At 46.9% G+C, this 22,749-nt stretch overlaps 1 protein-coding gene across 5 annotated transcripts in view; it reads left to right on the top strand.

Annotated features, from left to right (window-relative positions):
- Positions 1-22,749, top strand: part of LOC147011788 (guanylyl cyclase C-like) — a 381,297-nt gene that overhangs the window by 333,328 nt on the left and 25,220 nt on the right. Inside the window, exons 25-28 of one of the 5 annotated variants that reach the window (XR_015051559.1) lie at positions 4,619-4,793; positions 8,593-8,691; positions 9,828-9,964; positions 19,030-19,106. Coding sequence is in view for 2 of the 5 variants with exons in the window: in XM_085856337.1 (XP_085712463.1) it covers positions 4,619-4,793; positions 8,593-8,691; positions 9,828-9,922; positions 19,030-19,106 (446 nt within the window). In the remaining 3 variants the exon portion in view is untranslated. Of the gene's footprint in view, positions 1-4,618; positions 4,794-8,592; positions 8,692-9,827; positions 9,965-19,029; positions 19,107-22,749 lie in introns of those variants that run through there. The other 4 variants (XR_015051560.1, XM_085856337.1, XM_085856338.1 and 1 more) reach the window with 4 other exon arrangements.

Raw genomic sequence — 22,749 nt, forward strand, 5'->3', positions numbered from 1 at the left:
ATGGCTTTGGTTGTGTGCTTCGGGCCACCGTCATGCTGAAAGTTGAACTTCCGTTCCAATTTTAGCTTTCTTGTAGAGGAGGAGGAGGTTTCCCTTTGGGATTTTTATGTATTTTGCTCCACCATTTTCCCTTCTATCCTGACAAGTGCCCCAGTTCCTGGTGATGAGAAACATCCCCATCACATGATGCTGCCACCACCATGCTTCACAGTAGGGATGGTGTTCTTTGGGTGATGTGCTGTGTTGCATTTGTGCCAAACGTAACGTTTTGCATTTAGGCCAAAATTTCCATCTTGGTTTCGTTTGACCACAAAACATTTTGCCACATGGCTTCAGAATCTCTGGAGTATTTTTTTTTTGACCTCAAACAGGACCCAAGGTGGGCTTTTTTGAGTAATTGCTTCCTTCTTGCCACCCTACCATACAGGCCAGACTTGTAGAGTGCTTGGGATATTGTTGTCACATGCACACAATGACCAGTCTTTACCATAAAGGCATGTAGATGTTTCAAAGTTGCCATTGGCCTGTGGATGGCCTCTCTGATTCGTCTCCTCCTCACTTGGTCATCCAGTTTGGTGGGATGGCCTGATCCAGGCAGGGTCTTGGTGGTACCATACACCTTCCACTTCTTAATGATTGTTCTGACTGTGCTGCAAGGGATATTTAAGGCCTTTGAAATATTTTTATACCCATCCCCTGATCTGTGCCATTCCACAACCTATCATGCTTGAGTCTTTGCTGTGAAATGCATGACCCAGCAGAGGAAACATACAGGAACAGGTGATTTTATTTTGAAATAATCAATCACTGCAATTTAACACAGGTGGAGGCCAATTAACTTGGTGTGTGATTTTGAAGGTGATTGGTTACACCCGAGCTCATTTACAATTGCTATTATAAGGAGCGTGGACACCTTTCCAACCAAGATACAGGTATTCTAGTTTTGTATTTTTCATTAATTTAATGAAATTTGTAGAATTTGTTTTTCACTTGGAAGTTGTGGATTACGATGTGTAAATGTAGGTGGAAAAAGTCTGATTTAATGCAATTTAATTCCAGGCTATAAGGCAACAAAAGGTGAAAATTTTGAAAGGGGGTGTGGACTTTCTGAAGGCACTGTGTGTATAAGAAAAACTGCTCTTTCGACCCTAAAAATGACAACACTGGCATCATGTGCATATGAAAACCTCCACATCACCTCCGACCTAGAATGGCTTCCACGGGATTACTTAGGTCTTTTAAAGATTGAGATTAAATGGTCAAAAATAAATTGATGCAGAACCGCCAACCAGTTTCGCTCTTATTTGGGCACATCAGGATGATGGCATACTGACAAATTCTATTCTTGTGACCAAGCTAATTTAAGTAAAAATTGAACCTCCTAACTTGGTGAGGCACAAGAGGAACAGACCAAGTACCATAACAGCAAAATGCTGCACAACCTGTGAGCAACAAGTGTGGTCTCCCACACAAACACGTTTTCTCTGTCTTGCTGAGCACCAGTTAGAAGGTGGGAGTGTGGTCAGACGAGATAAATGAAACGGTCGTATTCAGGGTCAGAATCTATCCATCCATTGGGACCACACTCTGTGCAGAGCATTGGTGCTGCCGAAGCAGTCTCCTTGGCTATTGGGCACAATCCTGGACAGGTCGCCACTCAAACACAGGATACCAGCAAACTGGTACTCATTTTGCTGACCTCAGAAGGATGACAGGCAGAGTCAACCCCAGCTGGTATTAATATATATATATATATATATATATATATATATATATATATATATATATATATATATATATATATATATTGTTGCGAATTCGCGCCCGCCGGCGTGCGAGCGGCCACGTAACTCGAATCGCGGCACGTCGCCCACTGGACGGACAATTCTGTCGTGACCCTCTCGGACTAACGCCGGGAGCTAGTCACGGGTGGGCCTTTCGGCCTCACCACGATCGTGCCAATCGGCCCCCCGCGTGGGATAGGGTTGTTCGCCAAACTCGACCTACCTAAGTACCCACGCGGAGGGTAGACCGGGCGATCACACCTCGCCGCAGGTCGACTCCGGACACGGGCCACTTAAGCGACCCGTTCCGTACTAGCGGGATAACCGAGCGGTGTTATCGTCGGCCTCGACGGTTCCGATTAATTATCGGGCGTATTAAGCCCACTACCAACCCTTTACGTGAAGCAAGATGGAGATTCAATTAAAGAAAAGACGAAGCGAAACGGGAAAAACAGTTCAACATAATGCACATTTATTCCGCGGCACACGGAGAGCACACATATACAATTACAACAATTATGCACCAAAAGCAGATGTAACAAAAGAAACATAACAATGCAGATCTACTACCGACTACGCGTGCACACAGCAACACTTACACAGTTTTACTTTACAGACGGCGCCGACAACACATTTACTCAAAAGCAAAAGAAAAGGGCCACCCTCAAAGACAAGGGGACAGACGGGGCCTGTGGGCCGCGAGACCGGGTGGATCCTACCCGTGTCTTGTGATGAGCCGCAAATGTGGCGGCGTGGCAGTGCCCTGACTCCGCACTCCTTCGCGGGTTTCGTTGGCACTGCTTGGAGTGTGGTGGGAAGGGGGCCCCCCTTTTCGCACTATCTCAGCGTGGGGGGGAAAAAGGGGGGAATTGTTGATGCTCTGGGGAAAGAGGATAGCTGGCTTGCTTGGGTCCCGCGACGAGCGACTCCACTGCGAGCTCGTCGCCGACCACCGTCTTCCTTGCCTCGGACCCGAGCTATCCGGTCCCCTCCGCAATTCTCCTCAGCGGACTGCAGCAAATCACCTCGACCGCGCTCCAGGCTCCAGGCTTCCTCTCTCTGCAGCTCCCCGACAGACTCCGAACCCCGACAGACTGCCACTCTCCAGACCCGACTTGACTCACGGCTCCACAGACTGCTCCTCTCCAGACCCGACTTGACTGAAAACTGACTCAATTCGCCCGCGCTCGGCGCTTTATAGTCCGGCAGGAGAACCCATATGCAAATTTCTGGATCAGAACGAGCTCGGGGGTGGAGCCACGCTCGCCCATTGGACGGAGAAAAAGGGGCGTGATTCTCCCCTGATCCTCGAATTTGCATATCCCGATTCTACTCCGACGCGCCTGGAGGCGGGGCCAAACTGCCCCGCGCTTGCTGATTGGACGGATCAGATGTGGGCGTGTATCATTTCTGATCCGACTTCTCCTCGGAAAGGCCGCACTTTGCACCCGCAGCTCGGCGCGCGTCCCGCACGAGGCCAGGACAGCCTGACGCTCGGTGCCCACAAGCGGTGTGGGAATGGCCACAGAAGGAGAGGCGAAGGTGGTGGAGGGTTTAAAGTGGTGGTCCATGGCCATGGCGATGTTTGGAATGATGGTGATGCGATATTTGCGGGAGCGAGTTGTGAAGGTAAAGGTCGTGGCTGTTGGCGTTGTCGTTGTTGTGAAACGGCATTGCGGTTGGTGGTTGTTGTGTGATGGTGGTTGAGACGTGGTTGGTTCCCAATAAAGATAGAACAGAAAAACGGCTATCTCAAAGGGTCGCAGCCCGAATGAATCACATTTATTCCCTCTAAACAACAGGTTTGGGGCTAACTACGCATGTACTTATAGAGATATCTCACCTACGGGACCTGAATGGTGGTTTGCGAATTTCCTCAACAAAATATATATATATATATATATATATATATATATATATATATATATATATATATATATATATATATATATATTGTATACATTGTCAAGGCTCATATGAGAGCTAACACGCAACGTACACAGTAAGGGGGGCATGAGACAAGAGGGGTGGGAGAGGGAAGGACAAAACAGTGGGGAACAGAGACATAAGGAGATCTGTGGAAGGGAGAGTGATGGGTCAGGGAACACGGGGTATACAAGATGGACATTACAGGGACTTTCAGGTAGGAAAGCAGGGAATTGGAAGGAGGTAGGTTTGGGGTGGATCAACGGGGGTCGAAAAGATCAAGGTTTTGGATGGGGGAAGATAAGAGGTGGTGGTGAACTGCTGTTTTGAAGGCCTAGAGGGAAGAATGGGATTGAAGAGAGTGTGGGAGTTTATTCCAAAGGTGGGGGAAAAGAGCAATGAAAGTGAGCAGTGATTCGTGATTTTGGTAGTTTTATCAGAAGGGTGTTGTTGGTGGACCTTGAGTGCCCTGCGGAAATATGGTGGAGACATATCGCAGACAGGGCAGTGGGGGGGGAGGGAACTGGAGAGGAGACGGTAGAAGGCAGAAAGACCATCGACCTGCCTGCGGTAAGAGTGAGAGGCCCAAAGACACAGCCTCATCACAGGAGACACCAATGATCCTAAATGCCTTGGTTTCCACAGCGTGAAGCCGAGAAGAATTCAACAGCCAAGGAGGATTTGAACTCAGGATCCTAGGATCCCAAGCCCACCACCCCTTACCATTAAGCCAACTTCAGCCATATAGGGTCTGAATAACTGTTTTTTATTTAATTTATGTAATTTTTGTTTCATTCCAGTCTGGAATAGAATCTGTCAACCTTAAAGCTGCTTGATTTTCAGGTTATGCCATTACTTGTGTAAGTTAAAGTACAACACTAATACACTTTCTCCCCATGCTCCAATAGGTTGAGACCATCAGAGATGCCTATATGGTGGTTTCAGGCCTACCCCAACGGAACGGCCAAGCACATGCGACGCAAGTGGCTGATATGGCGTTAGAACTCCTCAAATCTGTTGGCTCATTCTCCATACCACACCTTCCCGGGCTCTCATTGTGTGTTCGCATTGGTGTACATTCAGGTTTGTCCAGATGGGAAATGCATTGCCATGAAGAACAGCAATTACATAACTTGGGTACTGTTAAAATGTCAGCACTTTCATCAGAATTCATGTCAAACAACAATCCAAATTCGTATTATCGACATCAGTTGTAATAATGTATTCAGGCTTGTTGTTTTATACACAAAAGCTGACGTTCATTGGATAATGGATGACAAGTCGACACGTCAACAGTGGAGCAGAGGAAAATGAATAGACAATGGAGAATACACAAAATGGTGGCATTCAAAGTATCCAAACAAGCAGACAAAGACGTGTACACATGTCACACATCTACAGGGAAAAGAGGTTGAGATGAGAAGGGGAAGTCATTAAGAATATAAGCAGGTCATGAGGTTGGGAGAGGGGGTCGGAGAGGGCATTCGGGACAGTTTGAGATTGTTGTGGGGCTGGAGAGAACATGATTTAACAGACTTGGTGAGGTGGTGCCATAGATGAGAGAAAAGGGGGACAATGGAGTGGAGGTGAGCACTAAGGCTAGATTTGGGAAAGGTAACAAGTTATAGAACAAGTATTTGAATAATTTTTGTAAATGTGATCAAATTTGATTTTATAATAATAATAATAATTTCCATTGACTTGAGTAGGACAGGGACTGAGGAAGCAGGGATAAATATGCGAGTAAGGGAGGATGGGAGGAAAATTTTTAAAATGAAAGGATGACAAAGATGGGGAAATGGTTTGTGAAAGTGGCGAAACAAGGATAAGGCGAAAAGGATATTAAGTGAAAGATTGAATTGCCTTTCAGAACAAATCGCAAGAATTGCCAGCAACAGAGAATGTCTAAGCTGCATATATCCTTGAATGCTGAGTATAAACATGGATTAGGCCTCACAGCCTCTTGTCTCCAGGCCAAAGCCGATGCCAGACTTAGAGCGTATAAACACTTGCTGAACTTTGAGGCTTTAGCTCACAAGGCTTGGTTGTGCTCACGAAGAAGAAGGTTTTTATGTCGAGGTAAATAAGTTCTCTCATTTTTGTTGTTTCACCCCCTCCTACAACCCCCACCCCCCCCCAAAAAAAAAATCCAAATCCCTCGTTCGGGACCTCTCATCTGCTGGTACAAGTTGATGATCTTTCTGAACCATTGTCATTGTCAAGTTAGCGTGATTACGGCCATTGGGACACAATCGCTCTCAATATCTCCTTATCACATCAGTTGGGTTGTATATTTGGGTGCATTTCACCCTCTTTTTGATATACATAGTCGAGGCTCGTGGAAATGCGAGGATGCTGAATGGATCAGGATGCAGCAGAGCAAAAGGAACAGTGGAGAGAGGAAGAGGGGGGAGGCACCAACAGTTGAGTTGAAGGACAAAATAGATGGAGACTTGGACAAACAATGGATGTGGGGAGGAATGGAGGCATGAGAGGATGCATGGGTGGACAGGATGGGTTCAGAAGGAAACTCTCAAGAAGGAAAAACTGGAAAATTGGATTGGAAAATTGGAAAGTGGAGGGCTTGGGGCCTCTTGGTGGCCTCTCTGATCAGTCTCTTCCTTGCTTGGTCATCCAGTTTGGAAGGACGGACTGATCTCGGCACGGTCTTGGTGGTACCATACGCCTTCCACTTCTTAATGATTGTCTTGACTGCGTTCCAAGGGATATTCAAGGCCTTTGAAATACTTTTATACCCATCCCCTGATTTGTGCCTTTCCACAACTTTATCCCAGAGGTCTTTTGAAAGTTCTTGGTCCTCATGGTTGAGTCTTTGCTGTGAAATGCACTACCCAGCAGAGAAAACCTACAGGAACAGCTGATTTTATTGTGCTTGGGGGTGTTAACAAACTCAGAAAAGATGATGGTTTTGGATTGGGGATGATCTGAGATGGTGCTGAACAGCTGTCTTGAAGACCTGGAGGGAAGAATGATATTGCAGAGAGTGGGGAAGTTGGTTCCACAGGTGGGAAAAAAAGAGGATCGAATGAGTGGAGGTGAGCAATGATTCCCGATTTTGGAGTTTCACCAGGACTGCATGCGTGTGTGGACTGCGTGCACCCTGCAGAAACTTGGGGGGGGGGGGTGGAAACAAAGCATGGAAAAAGCAGAGGGTGCAAGACCAGAAAACAGAGAGACCACTGACTTGTCTGCGATCGGAAAGTGATAGGCTCATAGGCAGCTTCAGTGTGGGAGATTTCAATGATTTTGAAAGCCTTGGTTTCCACACTGTCAAGCTGAGCAAGGTGTTTGGCAAGGGAGCCTGCCCAGAGAGGAGAGCAGTACTCGGTCTTGGTTTCCATGCCGTGAAGCTGTTAGGCAGGGGAGCCAGCCCAGAGGGGAGAGCTGTACTCCATCAAGCTGCAGATAAAGGCCTTGTAGGTGGATAAGCGTTCACCCTGAATTGGTGTGGAGCTGGCAGGTGGGGAGTGAGGGATTAATTCTGTATTGACATTTTTGTTTTTGATTGAGCCCTCTTCCATTTGATTCAAAACCTTACTTTGTGTTTGACATGTGAGGGATGTCTGAGTCCCTTCCTTTTGCTGCCTTTTCTCATCTTTAGAAAGAATGTATCTTTTTTTTTTTGGTGTTAACAGAACAGCTAAGTTTTATGACTCTTCGAGATATTATGATTCCGAAACTATATTAGCTGGTTGTTTGCAGTGGTTTGCTTTGATGTTGTGTGATATTATTTATTTATTTATTTATTTATTTTGATGAATCAATGGGAGAACGTTCCAATTTGGATTCAAGATCAGGCTCGGTAAGGACGTGTACTCCAGTTTGAATAACTGTGTAACTGATGTGTTGTTCCTTTTTTGTGGTGATTTGTGGTGCTGTGGAAGTGTATCATATATATATATATATATATATATATATATATATATATATATATATATATATATATATATATATATATATATATATATAATTTTACATCACCTTTTAGGTATTAGGACCTTCAATACAGTTGGTGGATGGGTTAGGTGGGGCAGGCCATATATTTTGATGAGCATGAGAAAGTCTTGTGCAGATAAAATAGTGACTCAACACTTCATGACATTCTGTTTCACTCACACTCAAGGGGAAGCTTCACTGTCACACACCCTCCCTTCCCCCACACCCTGTACCCTCCACGTGTACTGTATTACAATATTGAATGGGGACTATAAAACTACAACCCAATGGGCTTTCTGAGCCGTCAAGTGAAACCTGCCCGCTGTGCAAAGCCTTTTGGGTCCATTTCAATGATTGGTGGCTTTCACCTTACATGCCTCCTACATGTGCCCAACTGGCATTGCTGAGTGGGATCTGCCTGGGATTGAAGAAACTAAACGGCACCTTCGAATCTCACTATACGTATTGTGCTTCTAGCTTTGAACCACTTTGACTTGCTTTTATATCTGCTGTTACAAACCAAGCGAATTCACAATCGATGTGAAACAAAATTAACTGTTATGGGCCTTCTATTTCTTACTTATGAAAATATGGAGTCATTTTCTACAACCTCCCCTCTCCCCATCTTCTCTCACACTCCCCTTTTCCCCCCAACCATCCTTGCTTTCTCCTCCCATTACCTTAACTTCCATCCTTAACTTCCCTTTCTCCATTTTAATTTTCTCAATTTCACTCCCAACCCATCCCCGACACGCGCATAAGTAATAAATAGATGGTCCAAATAGTGACTCATGCTGGATACTTGGTGATAGGTTAGATACTTGGTTGGTAGGTTCTGCTTCAAGTTTATTTTTCATTTTGAAACATCAGACAATTGTGACAGCCATGATGCTTGACCTTGCTGCATCCTTTTCCTCCCCGCTAGGACCCTGTGCAGCCGGCGTGTTGGGGAACAAAATGCCCCGCTACTGCCTGTTTGGGGACACGGTGAATATGGCTTCGCGAATCCAATCGACGAGTCGACGTAAGGATAGGCACCTCTCAGCCTTGATGCTCGCCTACGTGATGCTCATAAGTCTTTTTATTTTGATGTATTTTGACCATTTTTTGTTTTGGGTTTTTTGAACAATGCAAGTTCATCATCATCATCATCATCATTTACTTAAGTCAGTATTATCCCCCTTACGGGGGGGGGGGGGGTTGCTGACTTTCACTCCTTTCATGACATATCTCCAGCTCTCCACTTTCTTCTATCTTCTGCGTCTTCCACTCCCAATCCCAATTTCTGACTTGCTTTCATAACCAACTCCTTCCAACTCAACTTTGGCCTTCCTCTTCCCATTTTCCCCTCCACTTCCAAATTCCATACTCTCTTAACTCCCTCATCGTCTCTCTTTCTTAGCACATGACCCAACCATCTCAAGCCACTCCTTAATTAATAATAATAATAAGGTCATACTTTGAATTTTTGTTATTTATTTTTGACTTTGTTTGACAGCTTTCTTAGAACTATTTTTGTCATGATTGATACGACTACCACTACTACTACTACTACCACCACGACTGCTGTATTGTTCCCAATTATTCCCACCTCTTGTGGGGTAGGCTGGAGAATAGCTTTGGCCCAAGTCGTTACCGAAATAGCTGGCTCGGTCTGACGTTCGACTGAAGGTGATTTGGGCAGGAATTCGTCATTTGTTCAGGATGCCAGCGATAATTCTCCTTCTCTACATTAATGACACCATGCTATCTTAAACATCCACAAACGACCATTGCTGGTCGGTGGGTCCTCCGGCCTCATGTCCTTTCTTTGCACGACGCACACATTGATGCCTCGTCCTGTATGGGAAACACCAGGGTGACAGTTTACACCTGGGTCGGGATTCAAACTCAGGCTCTATAGAAAAGGCGAGTGTGCATACCTCTAAGTTATCCTTTTAGATCTTTATAATCATGGGTAATAATAATAATAATATTTATAAAAATATTCAATCCAAAGCACCGCTTAAATCACTCAGGTAAAACAAGACTGATCACCATATTGTGAGACAGAACACTGTCGGTGAAACACGCGTCATAGTTTAAAACGCACGTCATAATCCAAGTTTGTGTATATTTTTGACATTATTTTGTTTATGTCTTTGACCTTTACCCGGAAAGCATGCAGAATCCACGTGAGTGAATCCACAGTGAACTTACTGAAAGCTATGCAATCCGGACACATCTTTGAAGAAAGAGGATCGATAGAACTCAAGGTCTGCTTTGGGCCAGTATAGTGAACGCGCAGTCCTCCAAATGTAATTGCTTTGTTTGTTTTGAGGTTTCGACACATTTTGCCTTTTTGTATCTCATGTATAGGTGGTGAGAAGCCTGGTGTTGGCGCAGTGGTTAGGGCAGCGGCTTGGGATCCAAAAGGTCCTGAGTTCAAGCCCCGTTGGGCCACTGAATTAATACACCAGGGGGTTGACTCAGCCTGTCATCCTTCCGAGGTCGGCGAAATGAGTACCAGTGTACTGGGCCGGTGTATACCCCGGTTAAAATAGGTGTACCATATCCCTGTGTCGTAAGAGGCGACCAGGGTTGCGTCAGGAAGGGCATCCGGCGTAAAACCTGTGCCAAATCACTATGCGGATCATACGGATGATCCGTGCGGATCATACGTATGATCCGCTGTGGCGACCCCGAACGGGAGCAGCCGAAGGAAGAAGAAGAAGAGTATAGGTGGTGAGGATAATTGATACCTTCGATCTACAACTTGTTTGTTACGCCATTTCCTTTTCATGAGTGAATGCACAGGTGTTTTGCCAACTTTCGTTATCACCTCTGCTACTGAAGGTGGATGGAGGTTATGTTTCACCCTTGTTACTTGTGACAATCGAAGATTTTTTTTTCAGTACAATGTATTGGTTGGTCACGTGTGTTATTCTATCTGTCTGTTCGTTTTTTACTTGAAAAATCATAGATTTTTCAAGTATATTGGTCGGTCGATTTTATTTTGTCTGTCTGTTTGTCAATTGCCTACAGGTCACAATTCCAAACCGATCCTCATGACGCTTTACCAAGTTATAGAGATAGTCTCAACTGAGAAGCCAATTGATTTTGAGGTCAAAGGTCATTTTGAGGTCCAATTCCTAAAATCGTCACTTTTCATCCGATTGACTTGAAATTTGAACAAGATTTGCAAATTGCGTCACTGAATTGGGAAACCAACTATTTTTGAGGTCAAAGGTCAAACTTCTAAAATCATCATTTTAAATCTGAAAAATAATCAGTTTTCATCCAATTGACCTGAGTTTTGATAAAGATTGTCAATTTTAATCCTAATGAAATGGACAATTTGATGTATCCATGGCAACCTTTGGAGAGTGGGGTGGATGTTGCGAGTATCATGCGCTGCACGACATCTTTTTCTTGTTTCTTTGTTTGTTTCTCTGTATGTATGTCAATCGCATTCAGGTCTCAATTTTAAACCGGTCTTAACTTAACTCCACCAAATGGTGGGGTTGGTCATCAGCAGAAGCCTATTGATTTTGAGGTCAAAAAGTTTAAAGGTCAACATAAGTAATTAATAGTGACTAGATAGTGACTATCCAGAGTCCCGATAGTGACTCATGCTGGATTGTGGAATCACCATTTGATATCGTTAGGCTTGATCATATCTGTGACTTGCTTACAGGTACCATGTAAACCTTTGCTAACCTCTTTCATGGTCGGGTTGTCATCAACTGAACCGTCTTCCCACCAGGTTTCCTGGGTGTGTGGATATGGACACCCAGCAGGATTAAAAAAAAACGTGTCAAAGGGTGGAGGAGCTCCTTGTGGGCCAACGGCCATCCATATATGGTGCCCAAGTGGGTCTGTGGACGTCGTCCTGCAGTTGGGTACCTTTTTCTCAGAGGGTGGCGGCAAGATTTGCATTCTAGCTACTGTAAAACACTTCATTCTGCAACATACACAAAAAACACAAAACGAAGAAAAACCGATTAGGTGGGAGTACCTCCTGTGCAGCTGATGATGATGTACCTCCTGTGCAGCAGCAGAATCGGATGATGGGATTATGGCAAAACCGTTGCCCCCCCCCCCCATTCTTTGATGATAGGAGGAAAACCATTGGGAAAACTTGCTTAGTCGGGTTGTGGTGGTGTGTGGTGGTGTGTGGTGGTGCTGAAGTCTCGTCCACCACATGGCAGTCTCCTCGGGTTAACTTGAGGAAGTCCCTTTGGGTGGGTGCTTGGAATGTTCTCACTCCAAGAAAAAGAGGATGATCATCTGTCTCTGCTGTCATCTGAGCTCCAGCGTTTGAACATCTGTACTGTATTGCAGCACTCTCTGAGGTTTGAAGACCGGATAGTGCAGAGATCATAGTGGGTGGTTACAACTACGACTGGTCTGGTTGCTCTGATGGTTTACATGCCCAAGGAGTTGCTGTAGCTGTGTCTAATAAGATGACTACCATGATAATTGAGGTAACACTGATCAACGAGCGTATCATGAGATTCATCACTCTCTGGGTGTCATTTCCCTGGTCTGTGTATATGCTCTGACTGAGGCGAGTGATCTTACTTTGAAGGAGATGGTCTATGCTGCGCTCAAGTGTGCAGTTGATCAGTGCCCCAGGCGAGATACTCTTCTCGTCTTGGGGAAATTCAATGCATCGACTGGCACTGATAGGGATGGTTATGAGACATTTGTTGGTCCCCATGGGTCTGGAATTGTAAACTAGAATGGCATTAAGTTCCTTGACTTTGCAAGAAGTCGTGGACATAGGGTGGTCGGTTCATTGTTTCAGCACCTGCAGCCTCATCGCTGGAATTGGTGTTCCAATGCTGTTGGTGTGGCGAAGAAGCCAGTACACACCCCTGATGTTCACTGGAGGATGTGCTCATTGATGTACGCTGGAGGATGCTTCAGAACTGCAGGGTCTACTGGGATTGTTCCATTCCTTAATACTGACAACAGGCTTGTTGTAGCAACTATGAAGTGGCAGTGGAAATTCAGGAGAATGGTACCATCCCAGCCTATGCTGGATGTTGGCAATCTCAAGAATGAGATGGTTGCTGAGCAGTGTGTGAACAAGTTGAGTGAGGATATGGGGGGGGGTTCTGGGTGTTTCAAGGGATTCTGAAGAGTTTTGGAGTGCCTGCAAGACCACCATCCTTCATGTTGCGGTGGTTGTCTTGGAAACCACTGTCAGGCAATGAGGAACTTTGTTTCCCATGGGACACTGGTCACCATAAATTGACAAGAGTAACAGGGCCAGGCTTATCGGCAGAGCTGAGTTGTTCAGCAAGCTGTTCAAATAAACTGAGAGCGGACAAGGAGGCCTATGTGTGAGGAATCTGTGAAGGTGCAGAACATCACCTGTGGTCAAGTGATTCTCGTCCTGCTTACGAAGGAATCCTTGCATTGCCATTCCACCAAGCCCGTCCCCTTAGTCTAAAGCAGTTAGAGTGGAGGGTGGTGGGCTCTTGACAGAGGAGTCTCTTTACAGAGGCCCTCTGAGTCGGTTACTTTGAGCAGCTGTACCAGACTCACCCACCGGCTGTTGAGTTGGATGCTAGGGATGTTCTTCTCACTATTGCTGACCCTCCAATCATTTGTGAACCGCCTTCATTTGAGGAAACACAGGCTGCAGCGAGCCATTTAAAAGGTGGTAAAGCTCATGGGATCTGTGGCATCCATGCTGAACTTCTCAAGGCTGGTGGAAATGCTGTACTCATGTCATTGCATGCAGTTCTGTGCTCTGCTTGGAGTGCAGGTATTATCCCAACTGACTGTAAGACGGGCCTTGTTGTCCCTCTCTGGAAAGGGAAGGGTGATCTCCAGTACTGCAATAACTACCGATGGGTGACGCTGCTCTCAGTGCCGGGCAAGGTTTTTGCTCAGATAATTATTGATAGGGTTCGCCACCATCTGCTTGAGCACCAGCTCCCAGAGCAGTCAGGCTTTGCACCACAGACATCAACGATTGACCATATCCTTGCTCTTTGGATCCTCACCGAATGTAGAAGAGAGTTTTGGCACGGGCTGCTTACAGCCTTTGTTGATCTCTGCAAAGCATTTAATTCAGTGAATCAGACGCCTTCTGGAGGATTCTCGGTCGTTGTGGGGTGCCTGATCGATCTGATTACTGAACTATATTCTGCGACTGAGAGTGCTATGAGATGTGGTGCTTCCGTCCCTGACTAATTTCCAGTTGTTACTGGAGTTCGTCAGGATGTGTACTGGCTTTTCAGTGCTTGTATGGACTTTATTCTGGGGAGGATGTTGGAGAGATCAAGCTGCGGTGCATCATTTGGGAATGTCAAGATCTCGTACCTTGATTTTGCAGATGATGCAGTCATCTTTTCGGAGATGCTGGATAGCCTTAAAAGGGGCCTTTCAGGCAACTGCATCTTTGGGACGTCACACCCTGCTAGCCTCAGACCTTGCTCAGTGTGATTCCGTGGAAACTGCGACCTTCAGGATCATTGGAATCTCTGGCGATGAAGATGAGCCTATGGGTCTATGTCTTTCACATTTCACACAGGTCGGTGGACTTTGTCTTCCACTGCCTCCTTTCTAGTCTTGCACCCTCTGCTCTTGCCATGCTTTGACCCCCACAGGTTTCTGTGGGACGCATAAGGTCCACCATCTGGTGAAACTCCCAAAATTCAGGATCACTGGTCACCTCCACTCTTTCATTCCTATTCTTTTCCGACTATGGAACAAACTTCCTCTTCAACCTCATTCTGCCTTCAAAGTCTTCAAGATATCCGTTCATCACCATCTCAGATGGTGGTGAGCAGCTGGTCTTTTACTACCCCCATTATCCAAAAGATATTTTTCTCCCCAAAAGATCCCCTACCCAAAACCGTGATCTTTTCTACCCCTAGTAAGCCTTCCCAAGCCCATCCCTTTCTAAATTTCCTGTCTTTCCTTCCTGAAAGTTTTCTTCTGTATCCATTTTGTCCACCTTGTACGTCCTTCCATTCCCCTTATTCTTTCCTACATTCCTTATTTGTCCAAGGTTCCCTCTATTTTGTCCCTCATCCCTGCTGTTGGTGTGTGCTCCCTCTCTTTCTGCTGTTCCTTTTCTTCTGTTATTGTGTGTTCTACGTCCATTGTGTGTTCTAGGTCCTCCACAAGTCGAGCCTCTGTACAAAAAAAGAAAATAGTGCGAGTAAAGAAATACAGATACATTGGGATGATGGTCAATATGTTGGAGCTGCCACCTTGAGGTTGTGGATTTAAATGAAGGTGATGGTATTTTAGCGGGGCTTGAATTTCAAGAATATCAGGAGAATAAACCTGTCCATATAATAAAGTGAACAACCCCCCCCCCCCCAGCACTCTCACAAATGACTTCAGGGAAGTAGGGGGATTGTGCCTCGTCTGGTCTGAACTACAGACTGTGCCAGTCCATGCTTTCTGGTCGATCCTTAAATGTCTCCTGGGGGGCACTAAAAGGCTACCTGTAAAGGAGTACTGCAGCCCACACATCCCTGACAGAAAACAAATAAACATTTATACGAGGGATAGGTACGCAGAGTCTGGGAAAGGTTAAACTGTTGGCTACAAGGTCATTTGCATGCAGATCCTCCTCGATAGCAAAGGAAACTGGTTCATACCTATGAGGGTCAATGTAGTGCGTGCGGAATGACGTTTTGTGCTGGGCAAAGGTCACCACACTGCATTTGCTCCTGGTTGAATTGATGTCGATCTCGTAGTACCCTTTATGATCTCCAATTAAAGTGATGTGATGCAGGTCAGGTCAGGTATGGGAGCATGTGCCAGAACAGCACGTCGCTGCGTCCACTTTCCGCCGGTACTCCAGGGGCCTCCGTCTGGCCATCCCCCAGGCAGATGCCAGGCCCATCCCCATCTCCTTGAGATGATGGTCAACCTGTTGCAACCATGAGGCACGTGGTCGACCCACTGGCCTCCTCCACTCATGAGACTCCCTCGCTGAGAGAATCTGGTGAGCAGGATCAGAGTCAGGAAAACGAGCCACATGTCCATACAGCCGCAACTGATGCTCACGGACTATGCAGGTAACAAATCTCATCCGAGTCTCTCTCAGCAACCGCTCGTTGGACACAAAATCCGACCAGCGATAGCCAAGGATTCTCCGAAGAGACCTGGTACCAAAGGAATTAAGTCTCCGTCTCAGATCCTTGGTCAGAGTCCAAGTCTCGCACTCATAGAGCAAGACTGGAAGTACCAAGGACCTGATGACTCGGACTTTCGTCTTCCCGTACAGGTACCGGCAGCGCCACACCCCATGATCCAGTGAATCCATGATTCCCCAGGCCCGACCCAGACGTCTATTGACCTCTGACTCGCAGCCAGCAGAGACATGAATATCACTGCCAAGGTAAGTGAATCTCTCCACGACCTCAACATCCTCACCACAAACAGACACAGACAGGACAGCAGCATCCAAGATGTAACCGAAAGCCTGGATCTTAGTTTTGACCCAAGAAACCCGTAATCCCAACGGCTCCGACTCCTCATTCAGCACCTCGAGGGCCCCCAAGAGGATGTCTAAAGTCTCCGCAAAGATGACTGCATCATCTGCAAAGTCAAGGTCCGAGATCTTGACATTCCCAAATGACACACCGCAACTTGATCTCTCCGACACCCTCCCTAGAATCCAGTCCATACAAGTGCTGAAAAGTGTGGGGGCAAGTACACATCCCTGACGAACTCCAGTAACAACTGGAAATAAGTCAGAGATGGTACCACCACACTTCACAGCACTCTCAGTACCAGAGTAGAGTTCAGACATCAGATCGATCAGTTTTGGTGGCACCCCACGAAGACCAAGAATCCTCCAGAGGACATCCCGATTCACTGAATCGAACGCTTTACAGAGATCAACATAGGCTGCAAGCAGCCCCTGCCGAAACTCTCGTCTGCGTTCGGTGAGGACACGAAGTGTAAGGATACGGTCAATCGTTGACCTCTTTGGTGTAAAGCCTGACTGCTCTGGACGCTGGTGCTCAAGCAGATGGTGGCGAACCCTATCGAGAATTATCCGAGCAAAGACCTTGCCTGGCACTGAGAGCAGCGTCACCCCTCGGTAGTTGTTGCAGTCTTGGCGATCACCCTTCCCTTTCCAGAGAGGGACAACAAGGCCCCTCTTCCAGTCAGTTGGGATGATGCCTGTGTTCCAGGCAGAGCACAAAACTGCATGCAACGACATGAGTGCAGCATTTCCACCAGCCTTGAGAAGTTCGGCATGGATGCCACAAATCCCTGGAGCTTTGCCCCGTTTCAACTGGTTCACCGCAGCCCGTGTTTCCACAAGCGTAGGTGGACCACAGTTGATTCGAGGGTCAGCAACAGGGATTGTAACACCCTTGACGTCCAACTCGACAGTTGGGGGATCAGCCTGGTACAACCGCTCAAAGTAACCGGTCCAGCGGGCCTTCACTTCAGACTCCTCTGTCAAGAGCCTACCACTCTCTGATCGAACTGTAGTGCTCCGAGGGATGGGCTTGGATGAACGTAATGCGCGAATTCCCCTGTAAGCGGGACGAGAATCACCTGTCCACAGGTGATGCTCTACCCCCTCACAGATTCCTCGCACATAGGCCTCCTTGTCCACCCTCAGTGCACGTACAGTTTTACGCCTCAGCTCCCTGAACAGCTCAGCTCTGCCATTCAGCCTGGCCCTGCGACTCTGGTCAATGGTATCCAGTGTCCCTTGAGAGAAAATATTCTTCTTTGCCCTGCGGTGAGCTCCAAGGCATCCACCGGCAACATCAAGGACGGTGGTCTTGAAGGCGCTCCACAACTCTTCAGGACCCCCAAAGCACCCAGACCCCCCAAGTGTCCACTCAGCCTGTTCGCAAACTCCTCAGCTACTCTCTCATCCCTGAGCTTGGCAACATCCAGCCTCGGCTGGGATGGTACCATTCTCCAGGATTTAAGGTGCAGCTTTAGAGTTGCTACAACAAGCCTGTGGTCAGTATTGAGGAACTGAGCACTCCGGTAGACCCTGCAGTTCTGGATCATCCTCCAACGACCGTCAATGAGGACATGGTCAATCTCCTTTGCCACACCGCCAGCGTTGGAATACCAAGTCCAGCGATGAGCTTGTGGGCGCTGAAACCATGAACCAGCCACCCTAAGTCCATGACTTCTTGCAAAGTCAAGGAACTTAGTGCTATTCTGGTTCATAGTTCCTGACCCATGGGGACCAACACACACCTCATAACCGTCCCTATCAGTTCCAGTCGATGCATTGAAATCCCCCAAGACTAGAAGTGTATCTCGTCTGGGGCACTGATCAACCACAGACTCGAGTGTGGCGTAGAATGCATCCTTCACGGTGAGATCACTCGCCTCAGTCGGAGCATAAACAGAGACCAGGGAAATGACACCTAAGGAGTGACGAATCCTTAATCTCATAATACGCTTGTTGACCGGTGTTACCTCAATTATCATTGGGGTCAGCTTATTGGACACAGCTACAGCAACTCCTTGGGTATGGTAACCATCAGAGCGACCAGACCAATAGTAGGTGTAACCACCCACCATTATCTCGCCGCAATCCGGTCTCCGAACCTCAGAGAGAGCTGCAATCCCGATGTCCAAACGCTTGAGCTCAGATGATAACAGAGACAGGTGATCATCCTCTCTTAGGGATAGGACATTCCAGGCACCCACCCGAAGGGACCGCCTCAGGTTAACCCAAGGAGACCGCCGTCTGGTGGACGACACCTCAGCACCACTCCGACACACTCTCCCGCAATCTGACCCAGGGATGTCACCCCGTGGTTTCCCTCCTATCAAAGATTGGGGGTCCCGAAGGCTTTGCCCCAATCCCGTCATCCGGTGAGCTGCCCTGCGAAGGGAAGCTGCACAGGAGGTACTCCCACGGAGTGGGTTTTCAGATTTTTTTGCGTTTTTGCGTTTTGTGGAATGAAGGGTTTTACGGTGGCCGGAGTGCAAATCCTGCCACCAACCTCCTAATAAGAAGTGACCCAACTGCAGGAGGACGTCCGCAGACACAGTTGGGCACTAGATATGAATGGCCGTTGGCTCACAAGGAGCTCCTCCGCCCTTTGGACAGGTTTTGTTTTTAATCCTGCTGGGTGTCCATATCCAAACACCCTCCTCACCAGAAAACCTGGTGGGGGAGACGGTTTAGTCGCCGACAACCCGACCATGGAACAGGTTAGTACAGGTTTACATGGTACCTGTAGCAGGTCACAAATCGAACCTGACCTGACATACGTGATGCATTGCCTTGTAATCAAACTGCTGCTTGTTTGTCGTCAGACAAAAAGTTGAGCTTCAATTCCAATAAAAAATATCGTAATATTTTTGGATAATGAATTGCTTTTGTTTTCTCTTTGTTTCTTTGTTCCAGGGCAGAGGATCCGTTGCTACATTCTGGCTTGTAGGAAAGGAAGATGTTGAGATGTCTCTCCCTGATCCTCCCAAGATGTAAGTAAATATGAACCCTCTGGTGCTCTAATCCTTGCAGTACTCTCTTCTTACTCTCTTTTTTATATGCACTGTTTAGGCTCGTGGAAGTGCTAAGACACACAACAGAACAGGACACAACATAACAAAGGGAGCAGCAGGAGAAAGGGGGAACGCCAATAGTAGGCGGAGGGAGAAGTTAGACGGAGATGGACAAACAAGGGCTGCAGTTAACGATGAGGGTTAGTTGAAAACGCAATGGGTGGACAAGATGGATACAGAAGAAAAATTTTGCGAGGGGTGGGGATGGTTTAACGCGTGTAGAAAAGCTCATGGCTTTGGATGGGGGATGACCTGAGATGTTGGTGAACAGCTGTCTTGAAGACCCGGAGGGAAGAATGAGATTGAAGAGAGTGTGGAAGGTGGTTCCACAGTTGGGAAAAGAGAGGAATAAATGAGTGTAGGGTGGGTACTGGTTCTAGATTTAGACAGTTTCACTAGACGGAGTTACTGATGGACTGTGTGCATCCTGCAGATACTTTGGGGGAGGGGGGACAGAACACGGAGAGGGTAGAGGGTGCATTACAAGAAATGAGGCAGAAGAAGACAGAAAGATGACCGACCTGTCAGTGATGGTAAAGTAATAGACCCATAGACTCGGTCACTGAATTCAACAAGACAATTATTTTGAAGGTCAACATTGACGAAAAAGTGAACATAGGCCAAAGGTCAACAACTTAAAATCATCAATTTTCATCCGATTCACTTGAAATTTGAAGAGAATTTATACTTCAGGTCACTGAATTCAACAAGCCAATTATTTTTAAGGTCAACATCGACTAAAAGGTGAACATAGGCCAAAGGTCAACAACTAAGCTGGAATTTCTGAAATACTCAATTTTCATCCCATTGACTTGAAATTTGAAGAGGATTTGCATATAAGGTTACTGGATTCAACCACCAATTATATTTGAGGTCAACATAGGCCGAATTTCTAAAATTGTCAATTTTCATCCAATTGACAGGATTTCAAGAGGAGTTGTACATTGTTGTGCACCTGGGATCCGGGGTGAGACGACCACGAGGGGGGCGGGGGGGATGCTACCTCGGGTTGCTACCAGACTCTGGAATTGCAGGCTGTCGCACACGAATAACTCCGTGATGCGGTGGGTCGCGAAATCGACCATAAACCCCAATAACTCGATCACGTGACTTCGGGTCCTCCGTCTTATGAATACCATTTACCTAATGGTCACATGATCTAATTGCCAGGGGACACGCCCTCGGTACACCTTGTTCAAACCGGATCACCTTACCGGATAAGACGCAGCTGAGCATAACTGCCCAACGACATATTGGCTAGGAAACAGATCGTTGGGAGATAACGTCCTGGCTAAGCTAGAACACGAACAATGCTGGACCAATGAAGGAAAAGATGAAAATGAACTGGGAACATTTCTACACAAGCACTTATTTACAATTAAGCGAGGTAAGGTATGTGGCACATTTAATGGGTTTATTATTATGTACAGCAGGGATGACAAGGAATTTGTGGGGTGCGACAACAGGCAAGCAATTTACAAAAGCAGACACATAGCAGACATCCTGTTAGAACTTATACAATCTTAACTTATGCTATGACAGTCTCTCTCTCTCTCTCACTCTCACTCTCACTCTCACTCTCACTCTCACTCTCACTCTCACTCTCACTCTCACTCTCACACACACACACACACACACACACACACACACACACACACACACACACACACACACACACACACACACACACACACACACACACACACACACACCTGAAGAAGATTAGATAGCCAGAAAGAAAGAGAGCAGATGAGGACTGACAGCCTCGCAATACCTGGTGTGGTCGGTCGACCAACGTAGCCCAGTACTAGTATGCTTTGGGGGAGGGAGGAGGGAGAAATACTGATGTCTAAGGTGTGGGAGTGGGAGGTGTAGTCTGGTGCAATATGGGGGGGGGGGTATAGTGTCGTGCCAGAGGAAACTGTGATTGCGAATCAGTGGGATGCTCTTTTGTGCGTCCAAAGGGGACTAGATAGAGGGGTGGAAGGAGAGAGAGGAGAGAAAATGCGTGAGGTAAAAGATTCCTAGCCGAGTCGTGCATAGGTCTTTGAGTGTAGCGTATACTTCCATGGGACACCCTGCTTGAGCGTTCTCACCTCAAGAGTCGGTGCATTATCTCCTCAGTCACTTTGTTGGGCTCGTGGAAACGTGTGCTCCACACTGGTCCCAGAGGAAAGTTTGTCGCACACCAACCATGAGTGTAGGTCCAGCAACGGGAAGACAACGAGGAGCAGTGAAGAAGAGGGCAGAGCAGAGAAGTGAAGAAGAGGGCAAGGCAGGCAAGCGAAAAAGAGGGAAAGGCAGACAGGCGGAAAAGAGGGAGGGCGGCTTCACGATCCGCTTTTATAAGCCCAGGGCGAAGGGGTGGGGGGGGGTGACGACCCGAAGCGACGTGCCGTGACCCGAATTGCGCTTCCCTATTGGGCCACAGCAGTCCTAGCCACACCCAGCCGGGCTTCTTGGGCCGGAAGTAGTCTCATTCGCACATCCGGCGCAACACGGCCCGGAGCGCCATACCAAACTCCCCGGACCGCTCTTCTTGTGACCCCCCCACCCCCTCGCCGCCCATCCTGCCGTGTTCTGGCGACTGGACGAGGGTCGTATCAAACCTGTGTGCCCATTTGGGGCACCCCCAGAGAGATGCGGTTGGTGCTGCTAACATTCTTGGCTTGTCCCCGCATCACGTGGTCCGAATAACCTGAGCCGTGCAGCACGTCTCTGTTTAGTGGAGGATTGCATCCATACAGAGGTACGAGGAGGCACGGGAATATTTTTCCCATGTTTGGGAGATGTTGGAGGTCGAAGTGGTGAGTTTTTTGGTGAGCGAGGGGTGAGCAAGGTGAGATGCCATTGTAAATTGGCACACAGATTTGAATGAAAGGATTCGCCATGTGCGTGCCGGGCTGAGTCTTCGTTGTTGTTGTGGTTGGCTCATGGGAGGCTGCGCGGGTGTTTGTTATTCATATCGTGTGCGTTTGCTTGCTTGCTTGATTTGATTTGTACCATGGATAAAAGGAAAGGGTTTTAAATGGAAAACAGGATTGAATGGAAGATGGAGATATAATTAGACCCAGCTATATAAGACCCGTGCAACACACTTCGTCACGGTAACCCATGAGACATGAGAAGATCTGACTGCATGAAGACTAACAAAATTACTGTTTGGGGATTATTGTATGATGGGTGCCATTTCCTTGGAGGCATGCGGTTTTGCAGAACCGCAACAATATTTAGTCCTTGAATTCAACCACAAATGATTTTTGAGGTCAAATTTGTTTCATGGATTTCACAAGCATCGTGTTATGTATGACATCTCTCTTGTTTGTTTGTTTGAGTTTGTTTGTCGTTTGTTGAGTTTGTTTGTTGCAATTGTCTCCAGGTTGCAATTCTTAACCGATCTTCATGAAACTAGCCAATTGACTGAGCAAGACAAAAGTTGGAATGATACTGTTTTTGACGTCATCGGTCAAGGTCACATAACATTGTTAATTTTGATCCGATTCACTTTGAAAATAATTTGCGAGACAGAGAAGAGAAGAGAGAAGAGAGAAGAGAGAAGAGA

Source organism: Eptatretus burgeri, chromosome 15, assembly GCF_056783735.1.
Source record: "Eptatretus burgeri isolate ZD-2024b chromosome 15, Ebu_testis_v1, whole genome shotgun sequence".
NCBI lineage: Eukaryota > Metazoa > Chordata > Myxini > Myxiniformes > Myxinidae > Eptatretus > Eptatretus burgeri.